At 36.7% G+C, this 15,273-nt stretch overlaps 1 protein-coding gene across 2 annotated transcripts in view; it reads right to left on the bottom strand.

Moving 5' to 3' along the window:
- GNAS (GNAS complex locus) overlaps positions 1–15,273 on the bottom strand; it is a 147,298-nt gene that overhangs the window by 100,328 nt on the left and 31,697 nt on the right. The window contains exons 3-4 of one of the 2 annotated variants that reach the window (XM_070941770.1): positions 12,548–12,602; positions 12,341–12,460 (exon numbers count right to left, since the gene is read on the bottom strand). In XM_070941770.1, the coding sequence (XP_070797871.1) occupies positions 12,341–12,460; positions 12,548–12,602 (175 nt within the window). Of the gene's footprint in view, positions 1–12,016; positions 12,076–12,340; positions 12,461–12,547; positions 12,603–15,273 lie in introns of those variants that run through there. The other variant, XM_070941771.1, reaches the window with a different exon arrangement.

The following is a 15,273-nucleotide window of genomic DNA, read 5'->3' as shown; positions in this document are numbered from 1 at the left end:
AAGAAACATTCAAATGAACAGATTTGAAGGAAGGCAAGATACTGTCTGATGGCAAAAAACTGAAGAAGCAGAGATGTTTAGATATGAGAACACTAAGGGATGATGTGACAGTACTCCCCTCCCAATTCCTAAAAGATAGAAGAAGGTCAAGATTTATTTCCTTTCCTTCCAAAGTGCAGATTAATGAAGTTATGTTATAGAAAGGCAGATTCCAATTGAACATTAATAAAAACTTCCTGGCCAGCAGAGTATCTGGTTAACCAGAGACACTGCAGGCTCCCTTTCACTATGTGTATTCAAGCAGAGATTAAAGTATTGTGAAGACTTTTATTTGATCTTTGCCTAAAAAAAAATAAAATCTTCCAACTCTGTGACTCTATAAGAGTATCAAGTTGTCCCAGGAGAAGTAGAAGTAGAGATGGCCAAAGACCATACTGCACAGGAACTGAGCTCTTGTCACCTATTCCAGGTACCAAAATCACAGTACACAGTGTGTACTATATATATTTACATATAGTCCTCAACTTACAATCATTTGTCTAGTGACCAATGGTCATGTGATCAACATTTAGACACTTGACAACTGGCATGTATTTATAATGGTTTCAGTGTCCTGGGGTCATGTGATTTACCTTTTCCAACCTTCTGAAAAGCAAAGTCAATGAGGAAGCCAGACTTACTTAACAATTGTGCTACTAACTTATAGTGATTCATTTTACAACTATTTTGCTTAGCAACAGAAATTTGGGGCTCAATTGTGATCATTAATCAAGGACTACCTATACGCTAATAATGGAATAATCTGGTTACAAGATCGGGGAATTTTATTCTTTGAGATACAAGGAAAGCTTAGACAAGCATCTATCTGAACCTGTGGAATAAATTCCTTCGCAACAGTTCTGCTGTTGAAATTCAAAAGCATATCCCTGCAATGTACATAGCACATTCACTTTTCAGAAGCAGTTTGGGTTGTTCAATTACTATTTATATTTCCACATAAAGAATTTAATTAGCAGAGATTGAAAGGCAAATGTGAAATTCTTCAAAGCATTCCTTTTTTACCCTGTTTTTTATTTATCTGCACCTACAAAAGTAGACATACGTGCAAAAATAAAGTAAATGCAAAAGTAGAAGTAAAAAAAAGTTAAACTTTTCTAATTAATGAAGAAAATCATTTCTCATTTATAGTTCATGCCAGGAATAACCCTAACTCTTAAAAATTCTGTATTTTTCGGAGTATAAGATGTATCTTAGTTTTTTGGGAGAAAAATAAGAAAAAAGCTGACTGGCGGGTAGATCGGCCTCCCAGAATACCCCCAATCAGCTGTTCCCAGAGGTGAATTTTAGCAACAGGTTCCTTGGTTATGAGCTCTGTGCCTTGTTTTTTTTTTCTGCCTCTGAAACTTCTGAAACTGTTTCAGAAAAAACTTTTTTTTCTGCCTCTGAAAACCTCCAAAACAGATCTTCAGAAAAAAAGCCTCTGAAGCTCTGTTTCTGAAGCTTTTATTCTGAAACTCTGTTTGGGGGCTTTTTTTCTGAAGCTCTGTTTGGGGGCGCTTTTTTCTGAAGCTCTGTTTGGAGGCTTTTTTCAGCCTCTGAAACCTCCGTTTGAGAAGCTGGGTGGGGCTACATTCGGAGTATAAAACATACCCAGATTTTCACCCTCTTTTTTGGGGGAAAAAGGTGAGTCTTATACTCTGAAAAATACGGTATATACTAAGGATGAAAAGAATGGATCCTTTCTTCTCTTATTAAGAACATATAAAATTCCATCTTTCTTTCCAAAGTTTTCCCATTTTATCGACATCTTTCAATGTTCTGTGGTAGCTTGAGAGTTTATGATTGTCAAACTCTACCTGGTGAAATCAGTATATTTTAACTGAGAAGGGTAAACACATAATCTTTAATGCATCCCATGAGTTTATAGGCAATATGAGCCGAGGTGGCACAGTGGTTAGAGTGCAGTACTGCAGCTACTTCAGCTGACTGCTAGTTCAGCAGATCAGCGGATCAAATCTCACTGGCTCAAGGTTGACTCAGCCTTCCATCCTTCCGAGGTGGGTAAAATGAGGACCCAGATTGTTAGGGGGCAACATGCTATTTAGTATACTGTCTTTGGTGTAAACCGCCCAGAGTCCTCAGAGAGTGGGCGATATAGAAATATGACTAATAAAATAATAAATAAAATAAATAAAAACTTGAACTTCCAAGTTGTACATTTTCTCATTTTAAATCCGAGAAACCATTTACTAAACAGAAATGGATTCTTTAACTTTCTGATTGAAGAAGAAAGTTTGGTGCATCCATTTTCCTCACTGTGTCATTCTCTGCAGCAGCAAAAGTCTCCATAAAAGCTGACTAATAATCACAGTAGGATAGCTGTATTAGCCCATGTGCATGATTAAACTATACATCTAAATGACAGTTGTGTCCTACTGATGAAAGGAGGAAGCATGGACCACAAAACACAATATAATTTCTGGCAGGCATCTGTGCTATTTCAATTTGGAGTTCAATTTGGTAGAAATTACTCCATCAAAGGAAGAAGATAAATTTACTGAGACTTGATACGTGGATCACAATGAACTATTATTTGGTTTAAAATGGTTTGGATAAGTCATTAAAGAAATTTTCATCTTATGTTAAGCCTTAAACTACGATGACCAATCAGAATAAATACATTTAGGCAAAAATTATGTTCAAGGAACCCGGAATACATCTTTCCATTTCCATTTAAATTTTAACATATTGCTAAACATGTTGATAACAAAAGCAGATATAAAGCATGAAAGCAAATTCACCAAGTTATCTTTCCTAAGTAAATTCACACAGGAATTTTTCTGCTTTATATAGATAGTCCTCGACTTACAACAGTTCATTTAATGACCGTTCAAAGTTACAACAGCATTGAAAAAAGTGACATGACCATTTTTCACACTTACAACCTTTGTACCATACCATGTCATCAAAATTTAGATGCTTGGCAACTGGCTCATACTTATACTTATGACTGTTGCTATGTCCCAAGGTCATGTGATTAACTTTTGAGACCTTCTGACAAGCAAAATCAATGGGGAAGGCAGATTCACTTAACAACCGTGTTACTAATTTATCAACTGCAATGATTCACTTAACAAATGTGGCAAGAAAAATCGTAAAATGGGGCAAAACTCATTTAACAAATGTCTCACTTAACAACAAAAATTTTGGGCTCAATGGTGGTCATATCTATACTTGTTTTATACCTATGATTGCACATTTGCAGAAAATGAACTCTATGGAAGATTTTAAGCACTTGGTATGTTTGATAGGGAACCTAATTATAGAACAATTCTATATATGTTTATTCATCACAAATACTGCCAACCTATACCCACTAATTGAATAGCAAGTCTCATTTGATACCTCTCAGTTGAGCTTCAATAGATTGTAGAATATGGCCAATGTGTCTGATTTAAGTTTAATCAAGCTTCGTTTGAGCTCAAAGATCAGTGCTCTTCATTAGATTAGAAAGTTTTTAAAACGTCTTGGAAAAGGGCTGGGAAGCTTTATGACACTATGGTGTCATACTGTGGAAATTTCATGATTATGTCAATGTAAGTTGCCAGGAGCTGAGCTCACCATTAAAGTGATTTTATTTTTACTTGATTTCTGAAATAACAAGTGTTGGATTCCTTCATTTATATTCTTATCACATCCAAGTTTTCCATAAAGTCGATCAAGTCCCATAATTCTTTAGTCAAGGTATTACATATCAAGTAGGTTGATTTAAAAAAATAATCCAATATTCTACATGAAAACAATCTCATTAATGTTCCTTTCTTAAATTGGTATTCATAAATAACACAAAACACTAAATTTATATGACAGTCAAAGGAAATTTCCATTGAAAATTTAATTGTATAAAGTGAACCAATTGTTTCAGTTCATAAACTGGGTTTGGGACATACAGAATCTTTTACCGGTCGAGCAAATAGCAGCTATGTAGTAGTGTTGAAAGAGAGCTCAGTTCAAAGTTTTTTTTCTTCCTTCGTCCTCCATCCACCCACAAGCTTTGGCATTTCATTTTAGACAGTGCTAGCATTTAAAAAAAACTTCTGATACTCATTCAGCAGTTATATAGCAAATATATATTCTAGCTAAGAAACAATAAACATTACCGTTTTCTACAGAAATTAATGTACAATAAAGTTACTTTACTAAGTTCATTAATGTTTCATACTTGTTTCAGAATTGAATACTGAATATTAACAGCACTTACAGTATTTCAAAGACATAGTCATAAAAAAAAGACTCATTATTTATTCTTTGGGTCTGTATTAAAACCATTAAGCGCATTTTATAAAAGTTTAAAATGTGCCAAAATTTATTTTCTGAGAAGAACCAACCTTTTTATTTATTTAAAAGTTTTTAAAGCTGACTGAGGGAAAATCCTCCAAAATTGATTTTCTATATTCCTTTAAGAAGCAGCTTGATGGAAGCATACACAATTCGCATAGAATCCCACATAGTGTTATACTAATAATATCACGGTAAACATGCACAATAAATTTGCCAATGAAATGTATTCTTTCTGTCATAAAAAGGCTCAGAAGTAATCCAAGAATTGGGAATATACTGATTCTGCTCTCATTTAATCTTTGGTTTATCCCTCTTGAGACTTAAATTGTTAAAGTTTAAAGATAATTAAGCATGATAATGTATGGGATGGAAAGATGTTTCAATATTGTTCATCTAATCCTTTGTTCCCAGGCTTAACTTGTATGTTGTGATAAAAAAAAATTATGTCACTTTATTTTAATTTTAAAAACTTAATATGCCACAATTTCTATTCAAAAGACAGTGTATACAGCTGACAAAATTAAATGTCAGTACAAGAAAATTACCTACACTTCTGCTAAAAAGTATTTATTTGATTTTCTGAGCTTTGGATGTTACCTAAATTTCATGAGTCCTACACATCTATAAAAAGTCTGAATAAACAAATAACACCTAAACTTTGTGTTGTTACATGTATACAAGATCATCCAACATGTGCTCATGTTAAAAAAAAGGTTCCCCTGAAATTCAATAATTGTACCAATACACCAAGGGTTGTATCAACCAACCCTTCTTACAATTTGTAATCAGTCTTTCATAATGCTGTGTAGGAATTTTGGCTTATTATTTTGTGGCAAAAGCTTTATGGAGCTTTAACTCCATAAAACGTTAGGGTTTTCTAACTCATTTCTGGTACTATAACAAAATTTTAATTGGGTTTAGGACTGAAGGTTCACTTTACAATTATAAAACCTTGGAATTTTCCTCGTTTGAATGTCTGGAATCACTGAATGTTGAAATCACTGTACAACCATTTTGTAGTGTCTATCTGCTGATGGACAGATGGCCTGTACAAAGGAAAAGTCATGCTTACTTCAATGATAGCAAGTCAAGCACATCTTAAGGCAGAAAAGTATCTCCAACAGCACAATCTCCATGCTTGACAGCTAGTTTTTTATTTTATTATGAAATGTTTGAACCGTTCCACTGGTTTATTGTTTTCACTGTCCGGAAATTCCTCCTTAGTTCTAGGTTGCTTCTCTCCTTGATTAATTTCCATCCTTTGCTTCTTGTCCTGCCTTCAGGTGCTTTGGAAAATAGGTTGATTCCTTCTTTGTGGCAGTCCCTGAAATATTGGACCACTGCTATCGTATCTCCCCTAGTCCTTCTTTTCATTAGACTAGGCATATTCTATTGAGCAGGGGTGGGGAACTACGACCCTTTTATGACTTTTGGACTTCAACTCCCAGAATTTCTGAGCCATTCCATGCTGGCTCAGGAATTCTGGGAGTTGGAATCCATAAGTCATAAAGGGGCCATAGTTCCCACCTCTGCTATAGATAAAGGAGTTTTATTCCTCTATCTATAGAATATTCCTCCAGGAGTCTAGACTTGAGATGAGAATTAATGCGCTATGTAGGGAGCAATAGATTTCTCTCTGCTATTCTCTGAAGAATAGTATTTATATTCAATACTTTTCTACTGGCAGAGCAGGAATATTAAGTTTAGCTAAGGCGAGAGAGGTCTTGCAGGTTCTTGATATGGTTCTGGGGTTTTCTATGACTTCTTGGTTGATTTTATGCTCCGCTCTCAGACTGCTTCTTTCTGATTCATAGATCAATACTATAAAATCTAAGAAGCCCCCCATCCCTTTTTCTTTATAATGCTTTTCCTGCTTTTTAGTCCTTTTTAGTCTGGTTTGGCTCCTGGCAACCACTGGACAAGTCCCTGCAGTTTTCTTGCAACATTTTAATGTTTTTTCTTGCCTTCTTCTTCCTAGGGATGTGAGAGAAGAACTGGCCCAAAGTCTCCCAGCTGGCTTTATGCCTAACATGGACTAGAACTCACAGTCTCCTGGTTTGTGGCCTGATACATTAACCACTATGCCTTTTTCAAGAGGCAACTGGACTTTATTTTTCCTTGGAAACATTTCATTTCTCATCAAAGAAGCTTCTTCAGTACTCATTGAAGTACTTCAATTCTTCAGAACCGAAGAAGCTTCTTAGATGAGAAGCAAAATGTCTTCAAGGAAAAACAAAGAAAATCCAGTTGCCTCTTGGAAAAGTATCTTTGGGACAACCATGACCTGAATGACTGAGAATCTCCATAGACAATAATGGTATTATTCACTAGTGAAATGGACACATTTCCTTCTCTATTCCGACGTTATCTTCCTTTGCTTTTTCCCTTGGAAAAAGTGAAGATAGTCCTCAATGATCCTTGGCACTGATTTTATAACAACAATTTTTATCTTCCCTTCCTAGCAATGATTCATCAATATTTGATCTTTTTCTTCATTATTCTTTAAAAGCTATGCATTTTTAGCACATTTTTCATTAGGTGAAAACATATAAAGCAGTGCCCATTTCCTGAGAAAGTTTTTTTTATTATTATTTATGTTTTTCCCTCTGTCTTTTTATAGCAAAGATTTCTACTTTGGTTTTGCTGAGTTTCTTTAGACACAAATGGTTACTGGTGGTTTAAAAAAAAACTGAACAGGAAGCAATGATTACAAAAAGGGATGTTACTGTCATCTATTAAGCACCTAAATTCCTTATTGTTACTTGGCAAGGTACAGCTAATACAAAATCTAACCCATTCGACTTAGGAAGTGTAGTAAACCATTACCAAATGTGCTCAATCTTTAACTATCTCGCATTAACAAACACCATTCCTTCAAACAGAAGGTCACGTTAAACACTGTACCCATGGCGGGTACAAATATGGTCAGCTCATCCTTTTAAGCTCTGCTAAGTAATATAAGTCACATCCTCACTTGAACTCCTGCATCACAGCGTACACACACAATTTAATGCTTAGCTTTCTTTTCTGAGATGTCAAAGTTGCAAATTTCCCTATTTTGGCTTTAGTCTTTGATAATATTGCATGATCCCTTATGTGTTGTACCGGTCAATGACCGAAATAAATAAATGTTTTATTTAATTCATAACTTTAGTACTGTAAAGCTACAATTTAAACTAAGATGACTTCAACAGAGGTGTCTAAAGATAATTTTGTGCCTGTGTAGTGCTGTTGGCATTTTTCTTAAATAGCACCGGCACACAAAATTCACAACAAGGAGGCGGCTGCTGTGTGTGTTTTACAGTACTGCCTCAATTAATTTAACTAGTCAAAAGGTTAACTTTAGAGAGAGGGAGGTGATTTTCATGCCACAAACTTCTGGAAGCATGATTTTTTCCCCCTGTCTTTCAAAGAAACACCTGATGTTTCTGCCAATGCATTCGGTCATCTGTTCTCCTTTAATATGCATTGAGATATGGAAAACACCCACCAACTTCCTCAACTTGCTTCTTCAGAGACACCATTAACAGTGAGAGAAAAGGCCTTGTGTCTTTTTAACCTATCTAATGCAAAAAAGAAACTGTGCCAAAAGTCTGCTTCAACACCCTGGGAAGGGAGGGAAGAAAGATAGGACCTAATCTATGGCAACAGTTCCCTAAAGAATCATGCGCACTTGGTTACTTCAGTAAGACTGCAATTGTGTCTCAGTCTACGAATTTCCTTGTTCAGACTTGGGAGCATTTATTATTTAACAAAGGAGAAGATCTCTCCAAGCTAGGAGGAACTAGATTTATTCCTGAGTTTTTAATCACAGATATTTTTCTTTCCCTAAAGTTCACCTAGTGCTCCTTGAGTCAGATTACTGTATTGGTTAAAGACCTATGTCAGGAACATTCAGAGATACAGGATCAAATCACCCTCACTCCAGATGTCCATAGAGCAGGGGTCGGCAACCTGTAGCTCTGGAGCCACATGTGGCTCTTTCATCCCTCTGCTGTGGCTCCCTGTCGCCAGTCGGCTCCACAATTGATAGAGCTTTCAGTTAGAACAGGTAGAGGAAAAAGGACGCTGCGCTAAGAGGAGACTCTACGGTGGGGGGAACTGGATTTCTGGTCAGGACAGGTAGAGGCAAGAGGATGTTGCGCTAAAAGGAGACTCTATGGTGGTGGTGAAACTGTACTTCCGGTCAGCAGAGGAAAAAAGGGCACTGTGCTAGGAGGAGACTATATGGTGGGGGAACCGGACTTCCAGTCAGCTCCAGAATTGAACGTGGGGCTTCTGGTTAGGACCTTTGTGGCTCTTTGAGTGTTTAAGGTTGCCGATACTTGCCATAGAGTGATTTTTGGCCAGCTATTCTTTCTCAGCCAACTTACCTCACCATTTTGGGGTTTTGAAAAACAAACAAACAAACTGAAATTTCATGTCAAATAAAAATACTATACTACACTGCTAATCACCCCCCAAAAACCCTTCCCTCCAGTTCTCCGACCTGCCTTAAAGTAAAAAGGAAAACAACATAGCCCACATAAGGTATCTTAACTTCTAAGCAGACAGACAGAAATTTATGATTTTGCCTTCAGCTTCCTAGTAACTTTCAGAGGGGAATGAGAGAACAATCCCCAAAGCATGAAACAGTCATTCCAAAGTACAATTACTTTGAAATTAGTATGTTAATGTGGTAAACTTTCTGTATAATTTATCTCACTAAATGAAAGTTGTCAATTCAATGTCCACAGTCACTTGTCAACCCACCAAAGAGATCATGAGTTCAAATCCCGCTTTAGCCATGGATGATTTCGGGTCAGTCACTCTTTCTCAGTCCAACCTACCTCACAAAGTTATTGCTGTGGGGAAATTAAGAGACCGAAGCTGTGTCAGATACATTTGCTGCCTTGAGTCATTTGTAAAAATAATAAAGGAGGGATACAAATATAATACAATAAAATAAACAAATGAATTTGGCCTCCATCCAATTGCTGAGATCACCTGACACCCAAGACTAGAAAAAATGGATCACTGTTGCCCAAAGCCAATCTCACAGCTATGGTTAGTAGCTTTTACTTTTTGCAGATAATAGTTTTATTAAAATGGTTACCTGATATTTACATCTTCATAGTCAAGTCAACAAATAAAATAAAACAAAACAAAACACACCACAGCTACCATTGAGCCTTTTTCAAACAAGTAGCACCCAGACTCCAGTTTCCTGCCCGCTGTTCATTTCCCTCATGCATGAGGTGAAAGGTGTAAAGTTGCCAAGCCAGTTCTACAGGCTGAAGGAACTATGATCAGTTCAAGTCATAACTGCGTATTACTCCTTCGCTCCACAATCTCACAGGTATATCACATAACAAAGCAAAAGGGCATCATAAAACAGGTCTACAGATTACTGAAATGGAGAGAATGTCTAGTTGGCCCACAGATAGATCAGGTATGCTTAGTGCCTTTGTGTGAGCCAAGTGTTAACACTAATGAAAAAACATCGATGTTAAATTGCCTCTGTATTTCTTAGGCTGAGACACTGAGGCCACAGTAACTCATTTCCCTAGTCATGTGCTCTAAAAAAGAAGAAAAATTAGGCTCAAGTACCAAACAAACAGGTTTACAAAAATGTTCTTTGAGATCAAAGAGAAGTATACAAATAGGAACTTGAATCAGCAATTAACACAAAAACACGTCCACAGATGCCCTAGGAAACAATAGCTTGCAATAAGACAACTCAGGTGAATACTTTACAGAAAACTTGTGATACATGCTATTTTTAAGAAAATGGAGTATTGTAAAATTTTCAACTTCATCACAAAATTGGATGTGTCCAGCTGCTTGTGTATACTTCACAATGCACCAGAGAAAGCTGCTCTCTACTGTTTACAGTATTCAGGAGGAGAAATTTGTATAAACTAAGGTTATAAAGTCTCCAATTTTCTCTGAGGACTCTCCATTTCAATGATTGTGCCCAGGAGGTTAGGAGTATAGAGATATTCCAGGGTATGACATTGCTTTACATATAATTAATACCCAAGGTTTTTTTTTTCTTCCAGTACCAAAGGAATACAACATTTAAATGAGCTCAGGTGAGACTCTGCACCAGGAAGAGACATCTCAGAGGAGAAAACCTGATGCTATGAGCAGGCTGCATCTGTAGCCGTGTAATCTTCTGCAGAGCCCAACAACGGCACTATAGAAATGACATTTGATGCCCCAAATATTCCCGACATAGTTTTCTCTCCCAACTCCTATGCTGCGGTAAACAACCTAATGTAGCAGACAGTTTTTGCTTCACAATCAAAAGGACTGGGGAGTGGAAGCACCTGATTTGACCTGACTTCACAGAGATTTCAGCAAAATACTTCTCAATTATGTGTGCACAGAGAGCTACTTACAAGTTTTCTTTAAAAAAAAAAAAGCTCTACAGTGAAATATAAATGCATATCAACATCCATAGCAGTTCCGGTTGATAGCCAACAGAGAAGGGAATCCACAATTCAGCAACAGAACAGCTTTCAGCACTCACACGAGTCTTGGTTGTATTTATTTATAGTATGCAAATTGCTGACAATCAATGCACCTGGTATTGTGCGTGCATGTCTACATCCAATGTACAGAGGGAGGGGGTGAATTCATTGTAACTTAGAAATCGGTAGTGCCAAAGAACCTACTCATTAATCCTCAACTACTGGAAGATTATTAACCATGACTTCCTCTGAAGCCTTGCCTAGCTGGAAACTTCTAGCCTCTCCCTCCCTCCCTTTCTCTCTCCCTACCTCTCCCATAGATACTTGTTAGCAAGTAAGACAATGGCCATTTCTAAGCCAGAAATGCTTCAAGATGGCCCAAAATGACTAATCTTTGCACCTTTTCCCCATCTAGATGTGTAAGAAAATTCTCTTGTCAAATAAATTATACTGGCTGCTAACAAGAAACAAATGCAAGCCAAAAACACTCTGATAACCAGGAGCTGACACTGGTGACAGGTGTGAAATAAAGGAGTCCCATTCATAAAGTCATTTCTATCAGTGAAACCAACATCAACAAAATTATCTTTCAGAGCTACAAGAATCAGGAAATGCCTTTTATAGTGACTCAGCAGGTTTAACAAAAGTAAAAAATAGCAGGCAGGGAACTGACACATGGCTCACTGTTGAGAATTTTGGTTTATTTGACACAGGCCCTGGATGCATTTAGAAAACGATAGAAACAATACTAACTAAAATCTGTCTTGGATCCTAAAAGAGAACCTCCAAATTTAGTATTGGGCCCATACCAGAAAAGTCTTTTATCAAGGACCAACTGAATAGGAGGAGGTGATGTTATCAATGAAAACCAATTTTATCTCTGCTGCTCCAGCTTGCCTCACTTTAAGTTGAATTATATTATACTGATAATGTTTATTTGGGATGGACGGCCTCATGCACCTAAAGCCTCACTGAGAAGATCCATATAAATTATAGCATTCAACCACACGTAACTTACATGTTCAACTCAAAGTCCATAGTAACAGAATCCTGATGGAGTGGATGGGTAACTAAATTTTGCCTGAAATCTTAATTGGAGCTTTTCTTGTGAGCATTTTTAATTTACATTGCACAGATGGTTTGTTCACATGCTTGTGCATGTACACAAACGCACAGATATCTAAGGGTCACAGAAAGACTAATGGTAAACATGAAAATACCTCCTCCATTTTCATCACTTTACTCTCATATACTTCAAATCTGGAGTGCTTCAATTTCTTTGGAAAACATGCACATCCACTGGAGAGTTTATACATCTGTATCGTTCAACCCATGGTTCATGCAGAAAAGTCCAAAGAAGAATCCAAAGTCAGGTTCTAGATTCACATTTGTAGATCAATACTTGGATACCAATCAATGCATGCAAGTTGAAAACATCAGAAAATTCAACAAATTACTTTCTGTTTTTCAAAATACCCACATGGATAAAGAGACAAAAGCTTAAATATTAATCAAATATCATTTCAATAAAAATGCGTACTTACTGGTGGGAAGTCAAAATCTATCTGATTTGCTAAGTTTAATATATAATCAATTCGAAACTGATTCTCTGCATTAGCTAGTTCAACTGGTGGTGCCAGGTTTCCCATCGCTGTTACTATTGTCTGTGGAGAAAATGATTTCAAGCATGTTACCAGAATGCTACAGGTTAAAACAATTTAGTCAAAACAAGGAACAGCTGGTAGACTTACCTCTATAGCTTCTTTAATATTATTTTTAATATCTTGAATTTTCATTTTTTTCTCCCTGTAATCAAGAAACAAAAAAAAAATCAAATATATAAATATGTTCTTTTGTTCAGGGTGGCCTGGGAAAGTCTCCTTCCCTTCCATCTGCTTTTTATTTGAAATCAACATTTAAAATAAAAGAGAAATCTGCTGGGTTTAGCACATTATGAAATATCCAGTCACAGAATGCCCACTTTTAAAAAAAAGGGGGAAAGGAAAATAACCACTATTTCTATTATTTAATCAATGTTTACAAAGCCAAGTGATATTACTGAGAGCCAGCTTGGTCTAGTGGTTAGGGCACCAGGATCTAAACTAGGAGACTCTGAATTCTAGTCCCACCTTAGGCTGGAAAGCCGACTGGGTGACTTTGAGCCAATCACCAGGAGATAGTGAATTCTAGTCCCATCTTAAGCATGAAAGCTGGCTGGGTGACTTCTGGCCAGTCACTCTCTCTCTCTGGTTTGTGGAAAAATAGGAGAAGGAAGGAGTATTGTTTGTTCACCCCTCACCCCCCCCAAGTTATTTATTAAAAAAATATAAATAAAATTGAAAACAAAAGCTGATTCCTTTCCCATCAAGTACTTTTAATGGATTTTGAACAAGATACTTTAAGTGATGGAGTCATAAAAATTAGATGCCACAAGAATACTTATGTCCCTATTTTCACCTGGTTACCTTAGTAAGCCTATGGTAAGTTCAGTAAATAGACCCTTTTTATAGCAATGAATATATAATATTCACTTGTATTTCGTAATATTCCCCAAGAGTACTTTTTCCATGACAATTGCATGCTACATCTCCTACAGAGTGAGGTACGTCATGACTTTGACTAATAACTTACTTTCAAGTGCAATTTACTAACGGTTCAAGGACTTACAAAATACAATAAATGCCTTGCTTGACTGAAGTTCTCAGCATTAAAACCATTTGCTGACTTCAGCAATATGCAAAAAGAAAATTCTATTCCTGAAGATTGCTAGATTTTAAAACATTTTTCTCAATAATAAAAAAGAACTATTAACTGAAGCCACAAGGCCAGAACAATATATTTTTAAAAGCCGCCAACAAGCACAGCATTCCTCTTCTGCATTATTTTATGAGCTATTATAAAGATAGTTCAGATACTGATTAATATTAGATATTTGCCTGCTTGTGAGAAAGAAGCTTTGTCAGTACTAGAATTCCAAATCTTACCCATTTGCTAACAGGTTTTTTGAGTAAGTTAATTAAAAAAAAATCTGTCCTTTGATCTATAAGGGTTCTTTTAGAACAGAGGTGTCAAACCTGATTTCATTGAGGACCGCATCAGGGTTGTGTTTGACCTTGGGTGGCCGGGATGGGCGTGGCCAGGGTAGACGTGGCCAGCTCAACATCACTCGTGTCAGAGGCGGCTATGGTAGCCTAAGCGCTCTGCCAGTGAAAACGGGCTCCTGAGCTCCATTTTCAGCTGGGAGGGTTCCTGCAACTCTCTGCCAGCGAAAACGGAGCTTGGGAGTGCCGCCCACAGCCCTTGTGAGCTCCATTTTCAGCTGCGATGGCCTCCTGTAACCCTCTGCCTATGAAAACGGAGCTCGGGAAGACCGCACACAGCCCTCCCAAGCTCAGTTTTTGCTGGCAGAGGCACTGCAAGCTGGTCCTTCGCTGTCTCCAGGGCAGCCCTGCAGGCCATGTCTAAGCACCCCGTGGGACAGATCCTTGAGTTTGACACCCCTGTTTTAGAACAACAATACAGAAAGTTCTTCCTTCCCCTTTTCTTGAAAGGGAATGAAGCAACATTAGCAAAAAAGAAAAAAAGAAAGAAGAGAAAAGAAGAGAAGGGAAGGGAAGGGAGGGGAGGAGAGGAGAGGAGGGAGAGGAGAGGGGTGCTTAAGCTTTATTTTCTTATAATACTAGAAGGGAAAATTTGAAGCTAATTCCAATTATTTCTATACATAATTATGTTTAAACAAAATTTTAAATGCAAATGAATTTTATTTTGATGAAGTCACTAATGCTATAAAATTAAGTACTACTTATATCACGCTTCAACCTAACCAAGTTTTAGACTAAAAATTCTTAGAAGCTATTTATGACCAGGCAAGTTATCCCAACAGTGATCAAATTCTTATATTCTCTTTCAGAGCAGCTTTTTTGGGAAGGTCACAGAAGCCCATTTGAGACACCAAAGGAAGAAAAAACAACAACCTATTACTGCTTACAGATTTTAATTTAAAAAAAAAACAGGTAAAAGATTACAGTAGTAATGTTGCCTTAAAATTCAATAACTGAAATTAATATGACAGTTTACTTTCAGAGCTTTCCATCCAGAAAAATTTCAAAATTCTCTGATATCTTACATTAAAGATTTTGATATGCAATATTGGACTATTATAATAAGCCCTCTGATAGATATAATTTGGCCTTAAAATTTTTCCAGTTTTTCCCAATAACTAATGAGTTTCTAAACCAATTAACAATTGATCAGGCATATGATTAAGATTATCCCAGGAAACCAGCAGTAATTAACACCTATTAGCTCTCAAACTGAAAAAGCACTAATCTAAATAGTAGTTTCACCTTTAATGACCAAGCTATCTAAAGACATAAAGCCACCTGAGATATTATAATTATTCAGTTCATCATGAACGTGTGTTCGCATCTAAAAACAAGATTCTACTGTGGACATCATTTTAAAGAACTGAATGCAT

The sequence above is a fragment of the Pituophis catenifer genome, unplaced genomic scaffold (assembly GCF_029215685.1).
Source record: "Pituophis catenifer annectens isolate HBS135680 unplaced genomic scaffold, rPitCat1.0.hap2 SCAF_3, whole genome shotgun sequence".
NCBI lineage: Eukaryota > Metazoa > Chordata > Lepidosauria > Squamata > Colubridae > Pituophis > Pituophis catenifer.
Note: the sequence above shows the minus strand (reverse complement) of the source record. Positions and strands in the feature narration are given on the sequence as shown.